Raw genomic sequence first — 20,651 nt, forward strand, 5'->3', positions numbered from 1 at the left:
GGCGAGGCCACCAGTGCTGCGGCAGGACTTTGGGAAAGAAGCCCACGCTTCCTCTTTACTGCCCATTTAGCCCCAGTGTCAGTTGATTCTGATTTATTCCCTCTGAGGAATCCTCCAGCATTGGGCAGCGACGGCCCCCGGTTTCCCGGAGAGCCATTGAATACTGATGACCCAGAAACCGAAGGAGCCGGAGGGCGAAGTAAATAGCGGCACTACGAGGGAACTGATATCCAGGCTGTCAGCAGGGTGGCTTTGGGGCAGCCGATGCCTCTGGACCCACTGCAGCCCTTCCTCTCCCATGTTGCCCCGAATGAACTCGAGAGGCTCCCACTGCTGCCAGTTCTCTGACCCATCCTCAGCAGCCAGTTTGACTGGCAGCTGCCAGGCCAGCCCTCCTCTCTGCAGCAGGGCTCCAAAATAAAACCTCTGCAGCCGGCCACCGGCCACCTTCGGGCTCAGCTCGCCTCAGGGAGAACCCACCGGGCCACACGTTCCTTTCAACGCCACAGGATCGGGGGCGCTTTCCATGAAAGGAGAAGTTCTCATTTCTTGATGTCCTTCTCAACTTTGGACTCTCAGAAAGAGAGAGACAACATCACAGGGTGGTTTTCCACTCCACCCCAAACGACCCTCTATTCACTGAGCTGAGCCCCCCCTCCGCCCCTCAAATTCTGCCAACTGCTTCTCAAGGTCAGTGAGAGAGAACTGCATGCTGCCAGGAAGTGCATTTGCAGGGTGGGTGGGAGTGAGTAGAGAAATCACGCTAACTTTGCCCTAGTGCATGCTTTATTCGGCCGGCATGTTCTTCCTGCACCCACCCTGCCGGAGTGGAGCAAGCGGCTGGCATAAAAAGGGAGTTTTAAAAAGGACCTGCCTTGAGGTGGCATGAAGAAAGTGAATTTCTGGTTCGGGAAAGTGCCACGGCACCGCTGGTCTCCCTCCGGGGATGGCATCCTGCCTCCATGCAGAAGTCGGTCTCGCCGGCGCAACTCCGGCACATCACCGGCAAGAGGAAAAGATCCGAGGCAAGAGAAGGGTGATTGCATGAAAGAGCGGCATAAAGCGACAGACCTATTCCCTGACAGGACTGTCGCTTTAATGCGTCTCCCGCATCAAAGAATATTGTCCCAGGGAAAGGTCTGCCAGCCTGCCTGCGCTATCACATTGCAGTGCAGGCTGCAGAGAGAGCAGTTGCTGATCTAAAATTGGAACGGCCAGCGGCCGGTTTGCAGTTCGTTGGCCTTCCCTTCTCTCTTCTCCCCTGCCTCGCACCAGCTCCGGTGGCAAATAATGCTATTTGTGTCTTTCGCTCCATTCACTGTCTCCAGCCCTCATCATCCTCAATAGAACTCTTAAAAGCATTCGGTACCGTAAAGGGAGGATGGAGCGAGGTTTCACTGAGTCACATTCATGCAGGAGGTCCTGGTCTCTTCCAGGACGGAAAAAGGTTTCTTTTTGCATTGACAGAGGCCCTGGGATTAAACACAGAGACGAGGGAATATAAAACTTTGTGTGGCTAATTGCTGTCCTCGGCTTTTACTGAGAAACAAAGACTGAGGGGGGAGATGGGAGAGCACTTATCAAATACTTGAATGGTAATCCTACAGAGGTGGGGCAGGATCTGTCCTCGATCATCCCAGCGTGCAGGACACGCAACGATGGGCTCAAGTGATCGGACACCAGATTTAGGCTGAATATCAGAAAACACTTTTCATCTGTTAGAGTAGTACGACAACGGAACCATTGGCCTCTAGAGATGGTGAGTGTTCCAACGCTGGAGGCCTTCAAGAGAAAACCGGACCACCGTCTGTCTGATCTGCTTTGATTTGGATTCCTGCCTTGAGCAGGGGGGTGAACTCGATGACCTTAGAGACCCCCTTCCAACTTCATTATGCTATTATTCTACTAAACATCATTGGTCATGATCCACAATATGACTGCAAAAGTGTAACTGTAAAAACCAGAGTTTGCAAAAGATTTCGCTTTTTTTCCCTAATTCAGTTTCTCCAAATCTCCCAACAAACACTGCCACGACTCTTCCAAAGACCCCCCAAGGTGGCATCATTGCGTTGGCTGGAGGATTCTGGGAAATGGAGTCCAAACAATATAACCCTTCCCGTGGTTCATAAAAAGAAGCACACAGATTTGCCGAGGAGTTGAACATTCTCAACTAGTGGCTTCAATTGCAGTCTATCCTGAATTACAGCAGAGAATTCTGTCCTTCACCAACCTACAGATACCAGGATTCGAAAGGATGCAACTTACGGCAGTTTAAAATGGAATAATTTATGCGAGTGCAATGTAGATTCACTTTCCTTTTTAAAGAAACTCCTAGGGAAGCAGAGCTGACTGGATAGTTCATGGCTGCAGAGTCAGAGGTTCTGAGTTCAATTCCCCACTGTGTCTCCAGGGAGAAAAGCCAGCCTGTTGTCAGCTGCCATCAGGAGAAAAGATGCAATTTAGCAGTATTCTACTAAAGCAAAGGAAAAGAAAAAGATTCAATTGATAAGATTTGCTTTAAAGATCCCCCCACAAGGATAATATAAGGGGTTTCTTCAATCATTTTGAAAGATTTGTGATCCCCTTCTTGTAAAGGTGATGATTTCTTAAGAGAGAATAGGGGTGCTGTGGACAGAAATTCAAGTATATTCTGCATTTAAGTGACACAAAAGCAGGAAGAATACATGACCTATCCCGATAAGTGGCATCTTCAGTAGCTCTCTATCAACCTAAGGCTTTGAGGGAGATGCAGCCTGTAAACTTTGTGGGCATGTTTCTGGCAGGAAGATAACAGCCATGCTTACTTGGGGCCAGGTGATAGCAAAGAGACAGTTTCTGGGAGTGCAGGGCTGGGCGTTTGTACGCTGCCTTGTGGGCAGAATGCTCATGATAGTTGGGAGTAAGATTGGGAACCATCTTCTTGTTCAGGCTGTTGAGATGTGAAATTGCTTATTTCGTACACACTAGAAAAAGAGGAAGGGAGCATCAGATAGGTCAGGATAGTAGTTAGGAACATGCTGAATAAGTCCATTCTGTATCAGTTTTTTTAACAGGCGGAAACCTAGCAGAGAAAGCTTTCCCTAGCATGAGAATGCAGTGGTGTTAAAAGGGTCGCCTCTTGTTATCTGTCTGTTATGCCTATTTTAATAAACACGTGCCATGTCATTTTTGATTTATGGTGACCTTTTCCAGGGTTTTCCAGGTGGAGACTCCAAAATTGTTTGCCGTTCCCTTTTTCTGGGAGTGTCCTGGGACTGTGCAGCTGGCACAAGGTTACACAGGCTGGCTCTAATCGCAGGAGACCCAGTGGGGAATTGAACTCCCAACCTCAGGCTCTGTAGCCAGAGCCTTAACACCACTGAGCTATCCAGCCAGCTCATGCATATGCACCAGGCTCGGACTGTGGAATTTTCAGATCTGTAGCCCAATGGGCTTCTCTATGGTTGTGTGGACTATATCATTTGAACGATCCCCGTCCGCTTTAACTTACAGCCTAATAAAACACTGACCTATTTCCCCCTTCTTCTTTCTCTCGCCCATAGCCCAATCGTTCCAGATCCCCACAGGGACAATTCCTGTGGAAGTGACCCTCCAACATGGGTGTGAAAGCAGCATTGCCTTCTTACGAGCTGGTGCTCTATGCACTGGTCGTGTCGTGTGCCATTGCTTACAGTGGGCAGGAAATCTTTGAAACGTCTCAAGGTAAGCGCTTCAACCCGATCCAAGGAGATGACAGTGGTGCTTTGAGGGAGCCGGGATGCCAACAAAGGGAAGGAGGTGGTTTTCACACTTCCACTTCCTAAAATGATCGTTCTTGCAAATAGAGGTGGGCCCGAACTGCCAGTTCGTGCCAGTTCGTTGATCCGCTGAACAGGCGTTGGGCGCTTCAAAGCCCCGCCTCCTCCAACAGGGGCCCACTCAGAAGCAGGTGCTCGAGGAGGCGGGGCCGGGAAGCCAGGCTGCTTCCTCTGAGCGGGGCTACTGCTGGAGGAGGCAGAGCTTTGAAGTGCCCAATGCCCATTCAGCGGAGCAACGAGCCAGCAGTTTCCCAGTGGCGAGTGCTAACATGGCACTCTATGTATCTGTGCAGCTTCTTCATAGCTTGCCTTCCTCTGTCAATTCAAACCAATCCAGATGGTTTGTGCGATTATAACACCTACCTTGCAAATTTTTACTCTTTTTTTGCACAGGAACTCCCAGAATTTTCATGCTAGCTGGCGGATACTGGGACATGTAGTGTGATGGATAACTTCACCACACGTAGATTGAGAACATAGCAATATATGTTGTAACTTTGCTATATATATTTGCCTCCCTGTGCCTCCAATCCAGCTCAGATGAGATGGGTATGGAAATTAACTGCATTAATTAAATGCATATCATGTTGCAAAGTTTTGAATCTTTGGTTAAATTCCTCTAGCTGTGCAGCAGAACTGCAGGGATTCACAGAGCAAAATAGTTTCATTTTCCCCCAAAATTAGTCCATTTTTCTCATTAACTGGCACTTACAGTCTCAAAATTTCACTCTGAGACATTAGTCTTGGAAAGATTAAAGGGTTTCATTATTTACAATTGAACAGAGCAAACAGCAAATTCACATGAGTGACTGCTTCTGGCAGCAGACCTCAATAGACTACTGATGAGAGGGGGAAAGGCACTGAGCAGAGAGGCGGGCCCTCTTTGAATTCCAAAAGGAACAATTGGTTAGTGCTGGAAAGATTGACAGTTAGCCCAGCCCAGAAAAGGTCCCTTCCAACCAAACCTGCTAAAGTCAGCATGCGAGGTTGCAGAAACTCCAAGATACCATTTCGCTGCTAAGAAACGAGGTTGCTTTCCTTAAAGTTATCACAAAGCAATGTATGTTTTTCTTTCAGAGAGCATGAACCGAAAGGCCTTCCGTGAAAACATAAAACCCGGATGGCATTACTTCGGCAGGAAAATGGTAAACCATTTCTGGTTTCTTGGGAATTCTTTCACCCAACCCTGCCTAAAGGGCCCCAAGCTGAACACACAGGCAAAAAGTATATTTCACAATAGGGCTGGAGAGAAATAATTTTTTCACTACCTAGAGGAGAAATTACACTGAGAAACAGCCAACTTTCCAAGCCCACTTCCCTGAATCATCTCACTCCACAGCCGGACCCTCCAACCCACTGAGTTATGGTAGCTCTCACCTTTGAAAAGCGATGTAACACTTGGCTGTTTCATCGCTTTTCTGGAGTGCAATCAGTGAACTTCTTCTCTCTTGGAAAATGTTGTGCATTTGATCTGGTGGGATTTTGGGCCAACTGTTATCTCTAAAGAGATGGTTGAAAGCACCATCAAAAGTAACTAAATTGTGCATTGCTAATGCATTGCTATCAAAATAATGACCAGCGCTTGGTTTTTGAAATGTAACTACTAATGCTAATGCATTACTTGGGGAAGAAAAACCTCTCTGGCAGTTAATTTGTCCACAACTTTGAACCTTTTTATTGACCTTTTGCACATAGCGTCTCCCTCCGAAGCCCCAGGGCTAGAGGTGTTCCTATCCCTCTCTGATAGCTATTTAAGCAGCTCCTCAAATGAACAGGAACACAGTCTAGAGTGGACGTCCAGGAGATACACAGGGAAAAAAGGCTTTGAACAGTGAGTGTAAAATTCAGTGTTCTTACTAGTAATGGTTCTCTTCTTGCAGGATGCGGCTGACTTTGAGTGGGCCATGTGGTTTACATCTTTTAGGAACTTCATCATCTTTGCCCTTTCTGGTCACGTCCTCTTTGCCAAGATCTGCTCCATGACAGCACCCCAGGTAACCCACTGCCACCTTTGTTGTTGTTGGTGTGTAGTTGTTAAGTCATGTCCAACCCTTCGTGACCCCATGGACCAGAGCACGCCAGGCCCTCCTCTCTTCCATTGCCTCCCGGACTTGGATCAAATTCATGTTGGTCGCTTTAATGACCCTGTCCATCCATCTCGTCCTCTGTCATCCCCTTCTCTCCTCTTGCCTTCACATTTTCCCAACATCAGGGTCTTTTCCAGGGAGTCTTCTCTTCTCATGAGATGGCCAAAGTATTGGAGCCTCAACTTCAGGATCTGTCCTTCCAGTGAGCACTCAGGGTGGATTTCCTTCAGAACAGATAGGTTTGTTCTCCTTGCAGTCCCGGGGACTCTCAAGAGCCTCCTCCAGCACCACAATTCAAAAGCATCAATTGTTCGGTGGTCAGCCTTCTTTATGGTCCAGCTCTCACTTCCATACATCGCTACAGGAAAAACCATAGCTTTGACTATGCCTACTTTTGTTGGCAAGGTGGAAGGCCACCTTTGAGCCTTCCGCAAATCCAGCACTGCCATCTGCTGACAGTGGATTAAGTTGCACCAAAGTTTTCGTGATTTAGATTGCAGCTTTGTATATTGCAGAGAGAAGGTCAGCGCAGCCAAAGTGAACATGTGTAAACTCTTAGTGATTTGGATTCCTGCCTTGAGCAGGGGGTTGGATTGCCAGGTCAACAACATGTGCCCAAATACAGTCTCCAGTTTGGGGCCATGTAGAAATATTTGCCATGTAGTCCCATTCTTATGTCTGCGGAAGTGGAGTTGTCCACAAAAGCTCACATTAAAATACACGTGCCACAACATTTTTGTCTTCTTCATTTTTATTATTTCTCTTTTGTTTTTGCCTGGTTTTCTTTTCAGGCATGCAATCACCCAAAAAAAAGGGAAGAAAAAAAAGAACCAATTAAGCCAATTTGCAACATGCAAAGCAAGGTCCTGCATTTATCATACTGGACTGAAATGTCATGTGTACATTAGGCATGTAAGTTTCTACAGACATGTCGGTGTGTTCTTCTCATTCTCAAGCAAATCGCTGATGGGTTTGCTTGGTTATTGTCTTTTTGTCATCGGAAGAATTGTACTGAGCGTTTGTATAGCCAGGGTCGTGAGAGGACAGGAAGAAGGGCTCAGGAGATGGATCCGGCCATGTGGAACCCAGGAGGATCAAACACAGAGTTCACAAAGTGTTGAAATGTTCTCTCCTGTCTTTTACTCACCCAGCACAGGTCTGCGATGTACATGGCGTACGGGATGGGGACCGTGTTGGTCACCATGGGAAGCACTTACTTGCTGATCGTCTTGTCCCACTGCCTGGCAATGTACACGATCGCGCTGACTAAGCAGAAATGGCTTTGCTTCCTCGCTGGCCTGTGCAGCCTGGCTTCATTCAAAGTGGAGCCCTTCAGCACCTGGCAGGTAGGTCCGGGTGCAGCCGGAGGTGTGGTTTTTCTGAGCTCGTAAGGCCAAAACTGGTGTGGACCGTCGAGGCCGAAATGGGAGGCAAGAGAGCAGTTCTTGGAAGAACTGTGTAGTGTTGGTGATGAGGACTGAGGTTGTGACATGGGAAACATGCAAATTAAGCCATTGTGCAGTTGCGCACAGGAAATTGGGTTTCCCCGGGTTTAATTCACATCAGCCAGCCACACAAAGGTCAGCAAAGAGAGGGGAGGAACTAAGCCTTGTTTGCAGCTTGTTAATCATTTGAATCCTCTGCTCTCCATACCTGGTGTCTGGGTCTGCTGATTTCCCTCTTTCCATTCTGTTTCTCTCTCATACCTTTTTTTTATCTTCTTCTAAAGGGTTCCTGTCCTAGTGCTAGGACAGGAGAGAGAGAGAAAAAGAGAGAGAGAGTGCAAAGAATCAGCAGAGAGACAGGAGGAAGTTTTCACTCCAGCCTCGTTTCCAGCTTGTTACGGTAGCTCTGCTCAGGCCATCCAGATTTTCAGGAGTCATGGTTAGAGCAGATTTACATAAACAACTTCTCTCCAGTGATCTCTCCTCTTTCTTTTTTCCCCCCTTCTGTCACCTAGACAGAGGACTAGATTAGCATCTTTTAAAAGAAAAAGAAAGAAATGGGATGGGAAGAGAAGGGATGGCAAAGGCAGTCCTAGGCACCAGTATGGGGAGGAGAGGCTTCAAGTGGCAGTCAGTTTCCCTGGTGCCCTGCCTCTCTCATTGCTGCTGTAGCTATCTAGAATGGCTTGAAATACAGCAGCTACAAATCTTTCCACAACAGCTCAAGTGATCACAAACTAATGCATATGCATTCAATTCCAAAAAAGCAGAAGCCCCAGCAGCAGAGGGGAAAAATATGGATTTGATGAGGAAATGCTCCAGGTTGTTTTGCAATGACTTTTATGTCACCTATAATAATTGTGTGCCATTAAGTCAATTCTGATTTATGGTACGCCTTTCCAGGATGTTCTAGACAGAGAATACTCAGAAGTGGTTTACGGATCCCTTTTTCTGGGGGTGCCCTGGAAATGTGCAGCTTGCCCAAGGCTGCACAGGCTGACGCTATTTCTATCAAATCCTCAACCTCTGATTCTGCAGGGAGAGACCTAAACCACTGAGCTATCCGGCCAGCTTATGTCATGTAGCCTGTGGAAAATAATGTGAATCAAACCATCCCATTCCCAGAGTATGTCCCTCATTATTTGTCAGCAGTGTTGCACCCTGATTTGGAGCAATCCCTGGGCTTTCCTCTTCCCCTTACTTACGGCTGAATGATTACTTCCTACTACAATGTTTTCCCCCCAGACACAAGATTCCTTCAAAGCATGCATGGTCTTGCAAAAGAGGTCCATGATCTTGTGGCCATCACTCATCCCAATGCAAAAAGGAGCTGATTCACAAAATACAGAATGCTGCAAGCGTATGCTGGTGCAATCCCTTCAGGGAGTTCTGCTCTGCTCTTAACGATGTGCTAATTGTGTCACCTAGTTTGAGTCATGGGCTGTTTCTCAACTGCTTCACTCTTAGATGGAGATGAGGATAGTTCCGTTTTTAGACTGTCCATCCCGGAATGTTCCAGCCAGCACGGCTGCCAAAATTCCAGGGGTTAGAGTCTTAATATAGGAACCTGACCATGCTCTGGGAAGCAACCAGAAGGAAACAATTTCATGAAAAGGAGCTAGATTTCCCATAATATCAGAAATTATAGGAGCCAGTGGAAAGTGCCTCAGTAGAAAGATAGCAGCTGATGGATGGCTGTGGTTCTTTGGATTCACACAGGACAGAGGAAAAGAAGGCTGAGGGGAGATATGACAGCACTTTTCCAAAACTTGAAATATAGTCCTACATAGGAGGGGCAGGATGTGTTCTAGATCATCCCAGAGTGCAGGACACGTCATCATGGGCTCAAGTTACAGGTAGCCAGATTTTGGCTGAATATCAGGAAAAACTTCTTAACTGTTAGAGCAGTACGATAACGGAACCAATGACTTCAGGAGGTGGTGAGCGCTCCACCAGTGGAAGCCTTCAAGAGAAAATTGGAGCACCCTCTCTCTGCTCTGCTTTGACTTGGATTCCTGCCTTGGGCAGGGGGTTGGACTTGATGGCCTTAGAGGCCCCTTCCAACTCAATAGTTCTATGATTCTATGATTCTAAAAATGTATTGTTGAAGGATCATATATATGCTCCCAACCAGGGTTTCACTAGAGGCACAGTACTGTAAGTTAGTTGCCTCCCATTCCTTACACAAGAGCCATGCATTGGCCATGGGAAACGTGTCTATGGTGGCAACTGATTTCAGATGCCTGTGCTAGGTGCGGATTTTGGGAAATGAAGTCCAAAAAAGTAATATTCCCAAGTTTGGGTCTAGTGTGGAAGACCGGTTGAAGGGCTCCCCCTGTAATGGATGAGACTCTGAAACAGCCTCTTCTCCTCGGCATACGTGTAACTATTCTCTTTTGTCCAGAATGGGTTTGTAACAGGAACTTTTGATCTTCAAGATGTTCTCTTTTACGGAGGAGCCGGCTTCAGCGTCATGCGTGCCATGAGTTTCACCCTGGAGAACTGTGAGCGGAAAGAAGGGAACTTTTCGGTCTTCGCCCTGCTGAAATACAACTTCTACCTCCCCTTCTTCTTCTTCGGACCCGTCATGACCTTTGACCGATTCCATGACCAGGTGGGACACCTTCAGCGCATGTGCCCAATTTGCTGTCGCTTGGGATTGGCTGTGCATGCATGCACCCACCCCGCCCCCTCTGCAGAGGGACATGGATAGCCATGCTTACGTGAAAACCTGCACCACCAAAAGCAAAATATTGCCTGATTCTTGATGCCCGCAGTGGTGTTGTACCCAAAGAGTGGAGGATCCTAACACCTTACAAATACATCCAGATGTTGAGCTGCATGTGAAATTGAGTTATGCTGCTTCTCTTAAATGGGTTCTCCTCCTAGGGTGCCCTTGAAAATCTTGCTGCTTTGTCCCTCGCACTTACCTCTACAAAATCCACCCGTTTGGGAGAGTAAGCCAGAATTCCCCATTGTTGTTATTAATGCGGTGTCTAAACACATGTGAATGAGGTGGCAACCAAGGAAGGACAGGTGTGTCTGATGGCTGTGATCAGTAGGGACAGACATCCCACCCACCCCACGTGTTCGATGAAACCAGCCCTATTCAATTTTGCTTTAAAGCAGTGGTTCCCAACCTTGGGTCACTCAGGTGTTCTTGGACTGCAACTCTCAGAAATCCTGGCCAGCACAGCTGGTGATGAAGAATTCTGGGAGTTTTAAAGAACATCTGGGACCCAAGATTGGGAACCAGGACTTTAAAGTGGGCCACACTCACAAACATTGACGGGAGAGGCAAATCCCATTTAAATACAGAATCGCTCAGCCCCCCTCCTCCACTTTGAATATTGGAAATGCAACTTCCTGAAAAGAGAGAGGCTGGTGGCTATGTGGTGGCCTCTCTAGGAGAGCCAACCCTCACTCCAAAAGTTGGGGGTTTGGCTCACATCGAGAGGTTAAACATGCCCCCACTCCTCAAACAATGTGTTTCTACAGCGAAAGACACAAATGAGTTAGGTGGGATCATCACACTCCCTCCTTTCAATTCATGTTGGCTTCATGCACTTTATAATAATCATGTCCCGTCAAGACAATTCTGACCCTCTTCAGAGTTTTCGAGGTAGAGAGTACCGTATTTTTCCGTATATCAAATGACACTTTTCCCTTAAATAATTTGAGAAAAAATTGGAGGGTTGTTTTATACACGAAAGGCAGCTCTTTATCACTGCCTTTTGCGAAGGCATGGGGCTTAGCAAAAAGGGGAGGCGTTGCTCCCTTCCTTTCTGCTAAGCTCTGTGCCTTCTCAAAAGGCAAGGGCATGCGGGGCTTAGCAAAAAGGAAGGGGAGACGTTACTCTCTTCCGTTTTGCTGAGCTCCGTGACTTCTCAAAAGGCAAGGGCACACGGGGCTTAGCAAAAAGGAAGGGGAAACGTTGCTTTCTTCCATTTTGCTGAGCTCCATGCCTTCTCAAAAGGCAAGGGTGTGCAGGGCTTAGCAAAAAGAAAGGGGAGATGTTACTCTCTTCCGTTTTGCTGTGCTCCGTGACTTCTCAAAAGGCAAGGGCACACGAGGCTTAGCAAAAAGGAAGGGGAGACGTTGCTCTCTTCCTTTCTGCTAAACGTGCCTTCTCAAAAGGCAAAGAAAAGCGGCAGTCACTTTGACAGCAGCTTTCCTTGCCTGTTGCCAAGGCACGGGGCTTAGCAAAAAGGGATCCCTTTGAGCCCTGCTTTTTCTAATTTGGGGCTAGAAAAGGGGGGTCTTATACATTGGGTCGTCTTATAAATGGAAAAATATGGTACTTAAATTTCATTTACATTCCAGAAACACATCTGAGACTGGGTAGCTTGCCCAAGGCTATTAAGGCTGGCTCTCTTTACAGGAGGCACAGATGGGGGGGAATCGAACTCCGCAGCCAGAGACCTAAACCACTGAGTTATCCAGCCAGCTTCATGTACTTGAAGGCGTGGCTAAACAGGGCTCCACTGCATGCAGTTGATGCTGTTTTCTCATGCGCCTCATTTGCCACTCATGCGCTGTCTGTTTCTCTTCATCTTCTCCCTGCGCACACCTCCCATATACCCCCTTGGCCACAGGTACACATCAGTGAGCTGCGGCGGAAAGATTATGAGATGTGGCACATCCACGTCCATGCTCTCATCCATCTTGTGGCCATTGTGGTGGTGGACATCTTTTTCCATTTCTTCTACATCCTCACCCTCCCTTCGGACATGAAGTTTGTGAGCCACCTCTCCGACTGGGCATTAGGTAAATAAGCTCACCTCCCGTCCGATGCTCTTTGGTGCTGTGAAGCAGAGGTCAACGGACTTCACCCTTACAGGGTCTACTTTTCTTTCTTTGCTAGAAAGTGAAGACCTGTCCGTCAGAGCCAGGTACAAAACAGTGCCAACGATGGTGTGTGGACATCCTCTTAGAAATAAGAAACTAGGGCACTTCTAGCTGCATGCCCAGTCCAAGGAGTTGTTTTCAGTCTCCCAATCCAGTCACCCGAGAATCCATTCCTGGTTTTCCTACTCCCTTTTCTTCTGTCTCAGCATCCTAATTTAGAAGAGAGCAGGAAAACTTTTTACTGCAGTTGTTATAACCATCAAGAGTGGGAGTTCCTGATGATGGTCATTTGCAAAGTACCCAGAGATCATCTATCCACACTTGCTCACCTTTTGCTGTTGTCATGGATCGTGACTAGTGCCAAAATACAATTCTATACCAGGTGGATTGCCTTCTGCTCTTACGGAGATGCCGTTTGGCCTTTAGGCAGAGGAACGTCTTTGGCTAACCCTGGATTGCCACGCTCTGGTGCGTGACAAAGATCTCCACCAGTGTCTTCCCATGCCACTATTCTTATCCACTTTTATGCCCACCCCACACCTGAGAGTTGAGTGATTCTCCCATTGTCGCCTACTGAATTCCATGGGTTGATGGGGGACTTGAACCCGATTCGCTCAAGGTTTAAGCTGGCCACCTGACCACCACCCGATGTGGACCCCATGATCTTCTGTCCCTGGACCCACAAAACCCACCATTGGCAGTCTTCTTCATTCATCTTTTCTTCCACAGCTGGCCTGGCATACTCCAACCTGGTGTACGACTGGGTAAAAGCTGCTGTGATGTTTGGGGTCATCAACACCATTGCCAGGCTGGATCACCTGGACCCGCCTCAGCCCCCCAAGTGTATCACCATGCTCTACGTTTTTGCAGAAACGTGAGTCTCCCTCAATACCTTTGCCGGCAAAGTTGGCGAAATGGACTGGAAGTTTTCTCCCATCATGAGCTGACTCCTTGAGGGGGAGGAATAGCCCCCGGGTGGGAAGCTCTAAAGCAGTGGTCCCCAACCTTGGCCCTCCAGATGTTCTTGGACTTCAACTCCCAGAAATCATGGCCAGCAGAGGTGGAGGTGAAGGCTTCTGGGAGCTGTAGTCTAAGAACATCTGGAGGGCCAAGGTTGGGCACCACTGCTCTAAAGCCAGAAGAGAAGGTTATGGAGTACAGTAGTAGGAAAATCAGATGACTCCCATGTGGCTCGGATGAATCAATCCTCTCTGGCTTTTGGTCGGAACTTTGAAGGTCCTTTTCAGAGCACTGGACCGGTTTGAGGAAGAGTTGTCTTGTAAATTTAGGACTAAAGCTAAACTTTTTAAAAGCAAAATTCTTAAACTTTTAAAATGGGGAGAAGTTTGGGACTGCTTTGTAGGCTTTCCAAATGCCCTAAGGGGTGCACATGGCCCACCCTGAATTAATTGATTAAATGCTTCTGATTTTCCTTATTTTTGCTCTCTTTTTTCCTGCAGGCACTTTGACAGAGGGATTAACGACTGGCTTTGCAAGTAAGTTTTACTTATTTCGATGCTCTGCTTTCCATGTCTTGTGTTCCGTGGGAGACTTTTATTTATTGGGACCCCAAACCCCCCACCCCACCCTCACACCATTAGTAGTCTGTGAGGGAAGAAAGAAGTTCGCCTCCCTTGAGTTTCCACATTTTCCTTGGAGCAAGGGACCTCCCGAGTCATTCTGGTGACACCGCTGGTTTCATTTCGGTTTCCTAGGTACGTCTACGATTATCTTGGAGGAAACCACGACCACATTTTGAAGGAGCTGGTGGCCACCGTCTCCACGTTCGTCGTCACCACCCTCTGGCTGGGCCCTAGTGAGATCGTTTACATCTGGTCCATCTGCAACTGCTTCGGCCTCAATTTCGAGTTGTGGGTGCAGCTGTTCTTTCAGCTGAAGCCCTTCGCCAACATTGAGGTAAGACCCTCATCCTTCATGCCTTCTTGGCCTTCTACAGCTCTCTCTGTGTACGAGGCTTCCCTTGAGACTGGTCCGGAGGTTATTTGTTGTTGTTTAGTTGTTGAGTTGTGTCCAACTCTTCGTGACCCCACGGACCAGAGCACCCCAAGCCCCCCTGTCTTCCACCACCTCCCGGAGTTGGGTCAAAGTCATGTTTCACATGTCACATGTCTGGTTATCAAGGTGATGATGGAATCTGATGATGCTTCTCTTTTTGTACTGTTTCATGGGATGATGCTGACAAGGCTGTGATGTGAGGTAAGGGTAAGGCGTCTGTTGCATAGGTCTGATGATGAGTTTTGTTTCCCAGGCAATCCTGTTGTGTTGCCTGCTTTGGGAGTAAGTGCTCATCTGTTGCCTTGACCCTGACTTTTTGCAGTCGTTTTGGGGGTTCTCAATTTGGTCAGAGCGATCCTCTCTCCTCTCCTGCTTTAGAACTTACTCTCTAAGTCCAGGGACCGAGCAAAGATGCCAGGCGTGAGAAATTCCCCGTTCGTTCTTGATCGTATTCCGGATCTTCTCTTAACAGGCGACGATGTCAGAGGCCATGTCTCGACGGATCAGAGGCTTCTTTGGGGCAGCAAATTTCTGGGCCATCGTCCTGTACAACATCCTCGCCCTCAACAGTCTGGATTTTGCTCTTCTGGTTGCCGAGAGAATTCTCCTGACAGGTATGGCTTCCCCAGTTGAGTGGCCCATCCCCTCTAATAATTATTATTATTATTCCATACAGTTGACTCCATTCCGACTGATGACAGGGCTCCTACATACAGAGGTGGCTTACCGTTCCCTCTTGTCAGGGTACTCTTGAACCTCGTCATTTGCCGGAGGCTGCAAAGACTGGCTTTATGTCCCAAGACTAGCTTTATGTTCCAAGAGACACAGGGCAGAATCAAACTCCTGGCTTCTGGCTCTGTAGCCAAGTATCCATACAGCTTAGATGGCTAGAAATGGTCTTCACAATGGCCACGCCTGTTAATCTCCTTAAATTCCGGTCCCCCTGGAGAACCTTCGGCTAACAGCTGGCCTAGTTATTTGGAATCAATAAGTGAAATTCAATGCCCGTTGCCTCCTTGACTTCTCATCTCCTCTCTGTTTCCCTTCCTGTCAATAACCCCTGCTATATCCTTGGCTCTTTACGAGATTTTTTCTCAGATCAATTACATACCGAATTATTTTGCTCTATTGAAATATTTCTATCCCACTCTATGTTGAGAAATCTTAGGGTAGACAGAGTCCCGGGGTACAGCTTAAAACAATTTAAAATAGTCTGAATATTCACAGAACGCGTCTTCCTTCAGCAACGCTGGGTTAAGGGTGCCGGACCCCCATGTAGTTCAAAATCTGTCTATAAATCTTATGCCTCCCCCCATAACTACAAAGCACAAAGAGTTGATTCAGTTGTTGAATCGACTCTTTGTGAATCAACAAAGGGTTGATTCGCACACAAACACACACACTCCCTGGACTGACATCAACCTCCCAGCATGCCCCAGGACCCTCCCTGGCTGCCATGTGGAGCCACCATGACAGGAGAGGGGGGCCAGCCAGACTCCCACCATCAGACCAGGGGGCTCCCACACTGCCAACCAGACAGGGCTCTAGGGCAAGCCCGAGACCCACCTCTCTCAGGCAATTTCCAGGAGATGAAGAGCAGCACAGTATTGATTTTCTAATTTATTTATTGAAATATTGATTGGTTGATTGAAAAAAAGTGTATCGCCAACACCATGCCGCTCAGATCCACGCCATTCAAGGGATAAGCGTACAACAACCCTCTAGGGCTGGCCGATGGTGTATTACAAACAGAGGTTTGAAAAATAATAGCAGCATCTCTAAAGCTGCCCAGGGGCAAAATTTGAACTCTGGACCATATCCCTGGTGGCTGTAGTCCAGATTAATTGTAGTTGTCAAATTAATTAGAGTTAAGATTTATTGCAAACCCGAAGGACTGCCTCAGTCCCCTTTCTCAAAAGCTCTCTGGGCTTTCGGCTCTAATTGTGGTTTACCTAGCACGGTTTCTGACGTTCTTCCTGCGTCTCAGCGGACAGAGTTTGTCTGAACGGGTCCACCAGCTCCGAAACGTCCCTCTTCAGACCCCGGCTGATCGCTTCCTCCCTCTGTCTTCATTCTCAGGTTTCCCCCTCAGCACTATCTCCATCTGGTTCATCACTTACTGCGGGGTGCAGCTGATCAAGGAGAGGGAACGCGTGCTGGCCATACAACAAGAAGAGGAGAAGCGAGACAAGGAAAAGGCAGAGTAAAGGAGAACCCGCTTTCCAAAGGGGCGCCCGCCCCACCGTGCCCCACGGCCTCCCATCCCCACGAAGCCAGAGAACCCAACCTCTCCGCCTTGAGCCCCATAGGCTGCCGGCCGAGAAGCCACGCCATAGCCGTGTATAAATTCCCTTGTACAAGACAATCCTTTTCCAGTTGAAATAAAAGAGTATTTTCTATAAGACTTGAAGGTATGTGCTCCTAGAGTTATGATGGAAATCAGGGGCTGGGCCCAGGATGTTCTGGCGCTGAGCCTTCCACCTTCCCTCAAGCCAAACGGAAAATCATCATGTTATTATTATTATTTTTTTGCAACAGGGCTAGAAAATGTCCAAGAAATGCAATTTTAAAAAAAACTACTGGCAATGACCGGAAATGTCTATACAAAACACTCTTCCCTTGCTACCATGCTTCAGATATTTAATTGACCGCAGTGCTACTAATTTCTGGGCCACTGCAGTTCTGCAAGGAAATCATTCCAGTTTAGAAATGGCCCCCGGAGCAGTCAGATACAGTAGGACCCCCGTATTCATGGAATCTCTATCCACAGTTTTACTTATTCACAGTCTGAAATTATTAAAAATATTAAAAGAGGAAAAAAACACACACAGAAATATGTATTTGCACAAGGCTATTTACCAGAGGTGGCAACTAGAGGGAGACATAAACCATGCTATGGATAGGATTTGCAATTATCTGCACTTTTTGGTATCTGTGGGAGGGGGCTTGGAACCGGTTGCTCCACAGATACAGGGGTCCTGCTCTATTCATCTGTCATCGCCTCACATGATGACATCATCAACCTTATGCAGGCCAAGTGGCACCAACAGGATTTCTGCCAAGATGTTGCAGGTGGCTAAGGTTGCCAGGTAAGTAGCCTCCCACCTCTAGAGATTTCAGAATCAGAACTTGGAGCAGAGAGCGGGTCCAAATGATGTCATGGAGAGGACCCTCGTGATGTCACAGAAACAGGGCAGGCAAGAGCTGGGAGGGAAATAAACTCAACACATAAACACCTTCATTTTTTAGCCAGCAGTGATAATTGGTCATGAGCGGAGACTGCTTTAAAGTCCCCTTCACGGACACACAATATCAAACTTTCTTCTTGCCCCCAGATTTTTCTACCTGTCTGGGGACTCAAGGAAGTATAATAATTCCTGGGTACTTCGGCTGGCAATCTCAGCCCTGAAAACTCTAGCAAGGGTTGCCACGTGGCTTCGGAGGGCTTCAGAAGGGAGAACATGCTTGTTTTATTCATTATTCATTCATTTCTTTAATTATCTGTGCTTTCTGGTCACGATATCCATATAGTACCTCCAGTCAGGGGTGATCGGTGATTCCAATTTCACAGGCTCTGAGAACCCTCTCCAGCGTTTATTTTGGATTTTGCAGACACTGAGAACTATTCAGGGAGTGGAACTGACCACCTTCGAGAGCGCGTGCAAACATCATGCCGATGAAAAACCAGAAGTGCATCCGCAGCACTTCCCAAACTGGAATCCCTAATCACCACTACCATCCATCTCAGATGCAGTATTTCACTCTAGCTAATGGAGAAGGCATACGTGTGAACTTTTGCACCCCTGTCCTACTGGTTGTTGTTGTTTAATCGTTAAGTCCTGCCCAACTCTTCGTGACCCCCATTGACCAGAGCTCGCCAGGCCCTCCTGTCTTCCACTGCCTCCCGGAGTTTGGTTAAATTCATGTTGGTCGCTTCGATGACCCTCTCCAGCCATCTCATCCTCTGTCGTCCCCTTCTCCTCTTTCCCAACATCAGGGTCTTTTCCAGGGATTCTTCTCTTCTCATGAGATGACCAAAGTATTGGAGCCTCCGCTTCAGGATCTGTCCCTCCAGGGAGCACTCAGGGTTGATTTCCTTCAGAATGGATAGGTTTGTTCTCCTTGCAGTCCAGGGGACTCTCAAGAGCCTCCTCCAGCCCATAGCCATTAGTTTTGCTTCAGAAGGAACAAGGAAGTTGGCAAAGAAGCAAGCTTTTGGTCACCTCCAGCACAGTTCTGTTGGTGCCGCTGAAAGGTACCTGCTTACTCTGCACATACTTACTGGGAATGGTTGAAAACAATCCGGAAGACCCATCTTTTAAGAGCTCAAAGCGAATCCCATAAATTGCTTTATTTACATTGAAGGTGACGATACTGAAGATGGATGCCAGTGCTCCCCCCCCTTTCCAAAATTTTTCTGCGACTCTGGCTCCGGGTTGTTCTTAATGGAGAAACTGGGACATCCGATCCCTTCCTTTGAAGCGAAAAGACCAAGTGATACATTCCATGACGCATCTGTGACAGCCAAAGGATGACAAGTGGTTTTCTACACTTTGTTCCTGGAGACCAAACAGTCTGTCTACAATAAAACTAAATTTAAACAGGCAGATGAACTTACCAGAATGGTACGGAGGATTCTAATGTTAGATACCACTGGAGGGATGAGCTGTCTGCTCTGACCGAGATTTTAAATAGGAGACTGACAATGGGCAAAGTCTTAGAAGTTTCATATCTGCATTGAAGCTGGCACCACTAAATATTGAAACTGCTATTAGTACTGTTGTTGTTTTGTCATCTAGTCGTGTCCGGCTCTTCGTGACTCCACAGACCAGAGCACGCCAGGCCCTCCCGTCTTCCACTGCCTCCCAGAGTTGGGTCAAAGTTATGTTGGTCGCTTCGATGACCCTGTCCATCCATCTCGTCCTCCGTCGTCCCCTTCTCCTCTTGCCTTCACACTTTCCCAACATTATGGTCTTTTCCAGGGAGTCTTCTCTGGAAGAGAAGTACTGGGTGAAGCCAAATGAGGGTTAAATTGATTCAGGATCAAATCATATAATCATGAAGTTGGAAGGGTCCTATAAGGCCATTGAGTCCAACCTCTTGCTCAAGGCAGGAATCCAAACTAAAGCAGACTGGACAGATGGTGGTCTAAGTGTCTCTTGAACTCCTCCAGCGCTGGAGCGCTCCCCACCTCTCAAGGTCATGGGTTCCATTGTTGTACTGCTCTAACAGGTAGGAAGTTTTTCCTAACTGTCAAAGGGGAAAACAGGATATTTAGACTTAAATCTACCCGTGTGTGTAAATATTGGTGGCACCTCAATCACTTTCAAGGGCATTTTGTCTCTGTATAAGATATATTCAACCTAGACAGGTTTAATGGTTGTTGTGGGTTTTTCGGGTTTCTTGGCCGTGTTCTGAAGGTGGTTTTTCCTAACGTTTCACCAGTCTCTGTGGCCGGCATCTTCAGAGGACAACAAGAGCACAGTTTGCTGTCCTCTGAAGAGGCCGGCCACAGAGACTGGCGAAACGTTAGGAAAAACCACCTTCAGAACACGGCCAAGAAGCCCGAAAAACTCACAACAACCATTAGATCCTGGCTGTGAAAGCCTTCGCAAATACACTAGACAGGTTTGCTCAGAAATAAGTCCTGTTGTGTTACTCAGGCCCTACTTTAAGGCAAGAAGGCATAAAACTGCAGCTCTGGATCCTTTACAGAGCAGTCCTATGCACACTTATTTACAAGTACGTCCCTTTGGGGTTTACTCAATTTAATGAAATTCACTCCCTAGGAAGCGTTTGTAGGACTGCAGCATTAACATAACCCTACATGTGTCTACTCAGAAGCAAATTCCATTGGCTTCAGCAGCCATCTTGTCCAGGGAGATACCTGACATTCGCAACTCTTATTGGACCCAGTGGGACTTACTCAAAAGATATTAATAGGACTGCTGGTAATTCCATGCGCACAGCTTTGAATACTTTGATACCTACGTGGTGGAACCACATGGTTTGATTTCACTACCTGCTGAAGAAGTGAACTGTCTAAATGCAGCAGAATTTTAACACAGCATCCGTAAGATAAAATAGGGATTGGTTGATAGTGTGATGTAGGTTGTTGTTCTTTAGTCATTGAGTCGTGTCCGACTCTTCGTGACCTCATGGACCAGAACACGCCAGGCCCTCCTGTCTTCCACGGGCCCCCAGAGTTGGGTCAGATTCATGTTGGTCGCTTTGCTTAGGGCTCTCCTGACACAATGAACTACTCATCTCATCATCCTAACTAGTAGCTCGTTGAGGATTATGGGGCTTGTAGCTTCTCCTGACCTGGATGGAGAGGAACACATCTGGAAGATTCCAGCCTGATGATGGCTGATCAGGAATCTGTTCTGATGAGTTGATGGACCAAAAACTATTTGATGGCATGAAATAATTTGGTTATTTTCGGAAGGCTGACTTTA

At 47.4% G+C, this 20,651-nt stretch overlaps 1 protein-coding gene across 1 annotated transcript; it reads left to right on the plus strand.

The window, feature by feature from the left end:
• The first annotated feature begins 430 nt into the window (after positions 1-430).
• Positions 431-16,595, plus strand: HHATL (hedgehog acyltransferase like). The gene is made up of 12 exons (XM_020815743.3): positions 431-690; positions 3,543-3,702; positions 4,875-4,942; positions 5,678-5,791; positions 7,036-7,230; positions 9,734-9,943; positions 11,925-12,096; positions 12,907-13,051; positions 13,638-13,673; positions 13,893-14,094; positions 14,666-14,807; positions 16,273-16,595. The coding sequence occupies exons 2-12, from the start codon at positions 3,597-3,599 to the stop codon at positions 16,398-16,400; spliced, it is 1,518 nt and encodes a 505-aa protein (XP_020671402.3). The 5' UTR covers positions 431-690; positions 3,543-3,596; the 3' UTR covers positions 16,401-16,595.
• The last annotated feature ends 4,056 nt before the right edge of the window (positions 16,596-20,651 follow it).

This window comes from Pogona vitticeps, chromosome 6 (assembly GCF_051106095.1).
Source record: "Pogona vitticeps strain Pit_001003342236 chromosome 6, PviZW2.1, whole genome shotgun sequence".
Lineage (NCBI taxonomy): Eukaryota > Metazoa > Chordata > Lepidosauria > Squamata > Agamidae > Pogona > Pogona vitticeps.

Bases quoted from the DNA above. Each gene is read 5' to 3' on its own strand.
- HHATL (XM_020815743.3), top strand. From the start codon at position 3,597: ATGGGTGTGAAAGCAGCATTGCCTTCTTACGAGCTGGTGCTCTATGCA. The intron at 13,674-13,892 runs GTAAGTTTTACT...TCGGTTTCCTAG, and splicing joins ATTAACGACTGGCTTTGCAA to GTACGTCTACGATTATCTTG. The intron at 14,808-16,272 runs GTATGGCTTCCC...CTTCATTCTCAG, and splicing joins CGAGAGAATTCTCCTGACAG to GTTTCCCCCTCAGCACTATC.